This window comes from Triticum dicoccoides, chromosome 5B (assembly GCF_002162155.2).
Source record: "Triticum dicoccoides isolate Atlit2015 ecotype Zavitan chromosome 5B, WEW_v2.0, whole genome shotgun sequence".
NCBI lineage: Eukaryota > Viridiplantae > Streptophyta > Magnoliopsida > Poales > Poaceae > Triticum > Triticum dicoccoides.
The window spans coordinates 118,203,018-118,211,395 of NC_041389.1; the positions used below are offsets into that span (position 1 = coordinate 118,203,018).

General features: G+C 44.0%; 1 protein-coding gene across 1 annotated transcript; it reads right to left on the minus strand.

Annotated features, from left to right (window-relative positions):
• Window positions 1–5,391: 5,391 nt before the first annotated feature.
• On the minus strand, window positions 5,392–8,106 carry LOC119309203. Its single transcript, XM_037585237.1, has 5 exons — window positions 8,022–8,106; window positions 7,884–7,967; window positions 6,701–7,131; window positions 6,280–6,635; window positions 5,392–6,142 (listed from the first exon to the last, which is right to left on the minus strand). Exons 1-5 carry the CDS (start codon window positions 8,104–8,106, stop codon window positions 5,569–5,571), a joined length of 1,530 nt encoding a protein of 509 aa, XP_037441134.1. The 3' UTR covers window positions 5,392–5,568.
• Window positions 8,107–8,378: the final 272 nt, after the last annotated feature.

The following is an 8,378-nucleotide window of genomic DNA, read 5'->3' on the forward strand; positions in this document are numbered from 1 at the left end:
TCCGCATGGCACCCCAGCTGCCCCCCCCCCAAGCCCGATTGGCTGTGTGTGTCTGCGTTGTCTTATTTCCGGGGCTTGTTGAGCTTGCCCTCAGCATTAACCCTATTTGATACCTCCACTGTGTGTGAGACTTGTGTGTGGGTATCACTACTAGGGAAAACCCTAGTAGTAGCGCGGGTTTTGAGGCTATCAGCAGCGCGGGCACTCGCGCTACCAATAAGGCGCTACAGCTAACTGTTAGTAGTAGCGCTGTCTGTACCCGCGCTACTACTATTGACTATATCAGCAGCGCATTTTCAGAACACGCTACTATTAGTTAGTAGTAGCGATTTCCTGAGCCCGCGCTACTGTTATATCTTTCACCATTTCCCCATTCCAGCTTCAATAAACTGCAATTTCCAGATACTAGGTACTACTAGATATCAATTTCATAAAGCAATATAGGTACTAGGTAGTACTCCCTCGGTTCCAAATTACTCGTCGTGGTTTTAGTTCAAATTTGAACTAAAACCACGACAAGTAATTTGGAACTGAGGGAGTACTAGATAACAATTTCATATATACTCAACATGCATCCTCAAGCAGTACAAGGTGACATCGACGACGATCATCATATTTAGTTCTAGATGATATCGACGACGATCATCATATGTAGTTCTACATGATATCGACGATGATCATCATATGTAGTTCTAGATGATATAGCCACACACACATATGTAGTTCTAGATGATATCGACGACGATCATCATCCTCAAGCCTAGGCGGTGGGTGTTCCTGATAGTAATTAGGATGGCCTGTCCAACACGAAGATTCTTGCCAACGAGGAATCTCTTCCACCCAACCGAGTTTAAGTGTGTGCGACCGTCTGTGTCCATGCGGTAAGTACAGGTGGTGACGGAGCCCCTTGCGGTAAGGCGTAGTCCAGCTGAGCCTTCTTCATCAGGCTCGATACCACAACTCACAGATAGGTTGTTTGGCAATTTCTGAATAAGAAAAACATATCAATAATAAATAGCCTCACACATACTCTTGCAAATATATTTCTATTAAGTCTAGATTTCTACACTATTAAAAGACACAGTACTATGCATTTGTACTAATTAATCATGAATTCTACTAATAAGTATATATGGATTATCTACACTATTAATAGTTCCTTGGATTCTACACTAATAAGCATGTGATCAGACTCTACACTAAAGCATATCAACGACTAGATTCCACACAACATATCATTGGACTCTACACTAAGCATATCATCGGATAATTTGCATTTGTAAGTATAACATACCATATCATGTCGATCGACCATGGTACTTGTCAGGCGGGTCACGAATGGCACCCCGACAAAGTCAGCACGTGGTGGAATTATGTCCCATAGGTTGCACACCTCCTCCTCGCCCAGCCTCATTCTTTGAGCTACGATGGCTTCATGAAGTGGGTTCTCATCATCTTCATCGAGTGGGTCCTCATTATCTTCATCATCTTCTTCATCTGCATCATCTTCGTCATCTTCGTCATCTTCATCATCTTCCACCAGGTTGAGATAAATGACAGCCAACTTGGGTCTTTCTGCTCTGAAGGAGAAGCTGATCAACTCACCACCAGTAAGACGCATGCGGGCGAGGAAATGAGCCCATCCATCTCCTCCAATCTGCGACATATTGCGTCCTTTCTCGACCTCCATAGTGTACGGCCCCCCAGGAGCCTCAAATGTCACGGTCTCTCCTGTCAGCTTGTTGAATGTCAACCTCACATTGCATGGGATGGTCTGTGTAAGAAAAGAAAAATGACACAATGCAGTAATGCCAACACTAAAAATAAAATAGTTGTTACATTTCATCTAATTTCTTACCGCCGCATGACGAAAACTCGGCTGGAAGTAGATGTCAAACAGCTTGCCAGTTGCAAGGCTGCTGGCGCACCTTGACTTGCACAGTCGACATAGTGGTGGTGGTGGTGGCGCCATTTTCCTAAAGCAATATGAGTAAAGGATTAATGATTCACTTCACAGGAAAGAAAAACAGTAGCATGTGATATTTTTCTAAAGCAATATGAGCAAAGGATTAATGATTCATTTCACAGGAAAGAAAAACAGTAGCATAGTGGTGGTGGCGCCATTTTATGGACATATTAGATGACAAGGTACCATGTACCAAAGCATTTCGGTGGCACCTATTGCCGAAAAAATAACAATAAAATGGTGCATACTAAATCAACTAGCATACTAAATCAATTAAATCAAAATGTTCTAAATCAACTAAATCAACTAGCCTACTAAATCAACTAGCCTACTAATCAACTAAATCAACTAGCCTACTAAATCAACTAAATCAACTAAATTAAAATGTTCTAAATCAACTAAATCAACTAGCCTACTAAATCAACTAAATCAACTAGCCTACTAAATCAACTAAATCAGAATGTTGCATATCAACTAAATCAGAATGTTGCATATGAACTAGCCTACTAAATCAAAATGTAGCAGGGAGGAGGGAGAAGGAGGGGCGACTCGAGGAGGGAGAAGAGAGTAGGACGGAGGAGGAAGGCGGAGCGAGGAGGGGCTGGCCGGTGGCGAGTGGAGGGAGAATGGAGGAGGAAGGCGGAGCTAGGAGGGGCTGGCCGGCGGCGAGTGGAGGGAGAATGGAGGAGGAAGGCGGAGCGAGGAGGGGTCGGCCAGCGGCGAGTGGAGGGAGGACGGAGGAGGAGGCCGGTACCGAGTCCAGCGAGGAGGATGAGGTGACGGCGGCGCAGATTGGAGGAGGGGCGACGGGGGAGGACTGGCGGCGCGGGGGTTGAGGGGGAGATCGAGTGTGTGTGTGAGTGTGATCTGGATCGGATATGTGAGTTGGGGGAGATGGAATGGCTGAACGCGCTACTGCTATGTTAGACATAGACATAAAAAATACATTGATCATCAATTGTCTTTTTGTGTACAATCTGATTTGTCAATAGAAATCCTCGACGGTTGGTTTAAGAACAGGCGAGGATTCCTATTGCGGCCACAGATCCTACACATAGAGTTCAATGAAGACCAAGTGCTTATGAAAGTTGTAGAAGTAACATATTTAAGGTGGTACAAACTCTCTTCACGGAGCGAGGTGAGACTAAATTTTTGTAGTAACCTTAGTAGTAGCGATTATTGCGTAAATGCGCTGCTTCTACGATCCGTAGCAGTAGCGCTCTTTGTGTTAACGCGCTGCTGCTATAACTGGCCTCGCGGTGGCGTCGTGAGAATTTTAGCAGTAGCGCGTCCTAGAGTGTGCGCGCTACTGATAAACTTGTTTCAGCAGCGAGTTTTGAGAGCGAGCGTTACTGCTACATAGCAGCAGCGCCTGATTTTAAAGCGCGCTGCTGGTAAGATTCTGTGTATAGGCTTTTCCCTAGTAGTGTATGTTTGTGTGTGAACCTTGTTGAACCTTGTTGGATGCTTGGCTCGGGCGATTTGCTTTATAATATAAAGTGGGGCGAACGCCTTTCTCGGTAATGTCAACTAGCAATCCCATCGGCGATAGTATTACTACAATTAGTGTTAGAACTGGTAAACTATTAAATTAGGAGGAATTAATTGAGGGGAAAAGGACAAGAATGAAGGTAATACAAGCCATTAAAAAGATAAATAAGAGAAGACACTTTATTTCAAATGAGGATAGCTCAGTCTAATCCATTAAATGTACACAACTATCAAATGGTAAACTATTAGATCTTCAAAATGCAGTAGAATAAATTGACAAAACAACAGGCAGTATGTCATTTCATTAATATTAGGGGAACATTGTACAGTTAGAAAATAACACTGGTCAGTCTACAACCAGCTTCAAGATTAGCTGATCAGTCCCATACTGTTGAAACTGAAAGCACTAAATTGAACATGTAAATTGTAGGAAAAGATAGTACAGTGCACACTTAAATTGGTCACAGAAATCAACAGGATTTGAAAACATGCACCCTGGACCTAAACTAGCTAGTACTGAACGTAGTTAACCTTCACCGGAGTTTATAATAGCTCTGCATCTCAACAAAATCAATGTTTATCCCATGTCTGTGCAGACAAGGAACATCACCAGCATTCAAGTTTTAACATACAGCAACTGTATTTGTGATATGTAATAACATAATGACTTCTATATAAAAAAAAAACCATCCATCAAATGCCTCTGTAACTGCGCTCTTCAATGAAATTTAAGGTATATTGTCGTTCATTTTTTTCCTCGAACATGCATCAAAATGTGCACCATCCTTTATTAGGAGAGAATGTCAAAGCAGCACAAAATGTATAAGCCCCGCTCAAACCAAAACAAACAAGAAAGCAGAACAGAGCAAAAGAGACGCTAAGAAAAAAAGAACAAAAAAGAGCCCCAAACCACAACAGCTAGGTGAAACTATACGGCCTGCCGCTATCTAAGTAGCTGCCTGGTCGGTGGTCGGCCATGCCACGGAAGGCATCTCGGTGCCTTTTATCTCAAGCAAGCATCTATAATGCAGATTTGTTTTCTAGAATACCCATCCATAATGCAGATAGTAAGTATTGAGTCACACTCGAAGCTGATCGAACAAATACATATTCCTTAGTTGATTTTACCATCACATGGGAGTCATAGAAAAGAACCGCTTATCCCATTCTAGCGAAAGATCATAACAGTTCATATATCCACTTTGTCATTCTATCATGAAAATTATGATTCTTGAATGGAAAGTGATTCAGAAACACCAAACATCGACAATGTAATCAATCAGAGCAGGGCAATCCGGCGAAGCACCTTAAAAGAATTCAACATATGGATTTTATATAGAAAATGCATCTCACATCCAATTGTTCTTTATTTTACTCTCAACTAGGTAGTACGAAGGACACAATCTCACAAGCGTTATACTGTTGTTTTGATTTTTTTTGCCAAGTCATTTTGGTTTTTGACTGTATTTACTATTGCTAATTTTCTTCACCCAGTTCGATTTTTACCTGAAGCAAAATGCCGATCTGCTTTGGGTGAACGTATGAACACACATAGGAACTGGCCTCTGTGTTGGAGACTGTAGTGCATAGAAAGATACAGTCACATCTGTGTAACTCGGTATCTTGGATCTCCAAGCCTTGCTGCTCTGCTCTACTTGAAGAAGACTTGCATATTTATCCGAACATAGAGACTGCAAGCGGAAGCTTGGGTGTCTGCATTTGAGACTGCAGGTTCTCTGAAACGTTAAACTGTCTGATTCAACACATGCTTGCATTCTTTATTTTTCAGATGAAACGAAAGATCATTTTTTGTTTGGTTGTAATGTAGAGAATGAAACTTTGTATCTGACACCGAGTACATAGGACTATCTAGTTATGCCTTAGAATGGGAGAACAACAACATTTCTTGCATTATTTGTCAAACACAAGGCTTAATTTGGATCTTATCCTTACAACTGAACCCATGGCCCTATATTGGTAAGCTCATGGTAGATCTAGCTATAACTGAGCAACAGTACATGAGACACTAAAATGTAAATAAAAAATGAAACTGAACTTTTGCATAGATTTTGCTGGGAAGTGAAGCAGTTCGAGGGACAGAGACGTATGCATCATGTGTATGGGCCCAACAAACAAGGTGTATATGGAATAGATCTTTCTAGTTCCTTATTATAGCAGTCATCCAATCTTTTTGGGCGCATGTTGCCCAAGTCTTCTAGCTTGAGTTCATCTAGATGATAGGCATATCCTCTGTTCAACGTTTCACTGAAATAAATAATTTCTTTGTAAGGATGAAATCCAAGGATCTTAATATGTTCATCCCACCTGTGCCCTTCAAGTCTAGTTTCAAAGATTATCTCATGGTCTGAATTCAACTCGAACTTCTCTTTTACTGTACTGTAAATAGCTGGATTGATATCTGCCATAATCCAGCAGGGTCTGTGAACTTGTGGATCATAGTTTTGACGTGGAGGGATTTGGTGAAGGTTGTTACCATGCTTCAGAAGCCACTCACTCTGACCGCAGCATTCAGTGAGTATCCAAACTCGAAGCTGACATTGAGCATCAAGTGCTGCAAAATACACCCCCTTCTCTGATCTTCCAAGGAGAACCTGTGCGCACCCGTGCTGATCAACATCTGTTGGCAGTTTAATTGCTTGGTACGTGCCACTTGATAACGATATTCTGGCGAAAGGAGTCATTGACAAGAAGAAGATATTGGTACTAAATCAAGAACCAATGCGAGCTCTTTATTGAAGAGGAAATAACATTGTAAGAAGAAATGATGGTGCTTAGGAAGTCAGTATGTAGTGTAGTAGTACCTCATAACAAAATGACAGTGCACGTAGATTTCACCATGCCAGTACACGGCGTATAGTTCATCTGGCATTGGCAGCTCAAGCAGTAACATGTCGGCAAGAGTCCCTAGGGTACCTCCCTGTCGGATGAATGATCTCTCTTCCCATCTTGTTGTTTCTGAAGAGAAAACATGCATCATGTATGGAGATGGAGGCCATTGCTGTTGCTTCTTCTCTGCGTCCAGTCCACGCCCACGGGGGGGTACATGTAGGAACCTAAGCACTTGGTAGTGCGGCGACACCGTGGGATCAAACACGATGTAGTTTCGTTCATGATAAAAGAGCTCAAACCCCAAGGAGGAGATGGGCGTGGGGGCAGGCTTGCCCAACGTCGTGCGGCGGGATTGACCACATAATGATCTAGCAAAACTAGTCCGTTGCATACGTCCTCCACAGAGATGTCGTCCGTGGGCATGAAGTGGAGGTCGGCATAGCCGCGGATTGCTGAGGGGTGGAAGAAGAACAAGAACTCCGTGAAGTCAAGCTCATAGAAGTTGATGAGGAAGCCGGCCAAGGAGAGCGGGAGGAGGTCCCGGTCCAGGAGACGATGAGCGTCCACGACGGCGTGCCAGGAGCGGCACACGCAGCGGGCCGCAGCAAGACTGCGCGGTGGAAGACAGCGGAGGACGTCCGCGAGCACGTCCTCGGGTAGCCACTGCGTCTGGTCCATCTCTCTACTTGTCACCGCTGCTGGATCTAGATCTGAATCGCCGCCTTGCCCTGTTCTTCTCTCGGCATCGGCGTCGAAGTCCAAGTCGAACAAGCCACTCCCGGTCCGAACATTAGTCCAAAACAGCGAGAGTCTCAACTCTACCTCTAACCAGAAGAACGTCCATGCGTTGCAACAGGACCACATTAATTTTAAGTGTTCAATATTAATTATGTTAATATTATATTTAATATTCTCATACATATCAAATGATACTGGTGACCTTTTTTACCATCAAAACCTCACACACATACACTCTCCGTACCTCTTCCTTGCTCTCTCTCCCCCTCTCCCTCTCTCTCTCTAACACACACACATATCCTCCCTCTCTCTCTCTAACACACACACATATCCTCTCTCTTTCTAACACACACACATATCCATCTTATTGGGTATGGGACCATAATCCATCTATTTTACACACACGCTAGTGCATAACAATATGGATTATGTGTATTATATTTGCCACCACAACTGAGGGAATTTATTTCATGTAAATCGACCAGCCACAGCTCCGTGACAAACAATACATCTAAATTCTCAGCGTTATTTTTATCTAATATGCATTATCTTTATACTTATTTTTGTCCGCGATTAAACTATTACTTGAACTTGCTACCACCAAATGATCTCTCTCTCTCTCTCTCTCTCTCTCTCTCTCTCTCAGACACACACACACTCACACACACACTCTCTGACATTATAGGACCAAAAACTTTTATCAATTACCATATTGTAGAACACCACACTCCTCACTGCATCGATGGGCGTTGGGTGGTGTCTCTTGGTCACCTGGCATCCTCTAATTCTGCGCCACCATCTCGATTTTCTCCCTTGGCACTGAATTGTAAACACCTACCCTCCTTCTCGTCCTTCACTGTGCTCCACAACACCCGAGCTGATCGCGAATCAAATCTGGACTGCTGGTACGGGCGCCCATGAGCTAATACAACGATTCTCAATCAGACATGACAAGAATGTAAAAAAGAGCACATACCTTGATGTGAAAACTGCTGCCGCCTACCAAGTGAAGACCAGCAGGTGCGCTGCTCCGCCGTGGACCTGTGCTGGCTTGAGTCCATGTCCGCCGTTGGCCGCTGCTCGCATTCGTCCCACCCATCGCCCAAGCCGACGTAAATACCCGGGGTTTAGCACTGGTGGCGGGAACGACCGACACGGCCTCCTTGCGCCGCTCCTTGCTGCCCGCCCTGCTCTAGGGATCCTAGCGCCCTGCCCTAGGGTTACTCGCTGGCGGCGGCTGCGGCGGCGTTTCCCTCAAGAAAAAAAGCACGTCTCATGTCCGGCTCGTGCAGGAATCCATCACCAAGTAGGATCAGTAGTTCCGTCCCGAATC

Excerpts from the sequence above, each read along its gene's own strand:
- LOC119309203 (XM_037585237.1), bottom strand. The coding sequence starts at position 8,106 with ATGGACTCAAGCCAGCACAGGTCCACGGCGGAGCAGCGCACCTGCTGG. Across the intron at positions 7,968-8,021 it reads GCAGCAGTTTTCACATCAAG|CTCATGGGCGCCCGTACCAG; the intron begins GTATGTGCTCTT and ends TCGTTGTATTAG. Across the intron at positions 6,143-6,279 it reads CACTGTCATTTTGTTATGAG|AATATCGTTATCAAGTGGCA; the intron begins GTACTACTACAC and ends TCCTTTCGCCAG.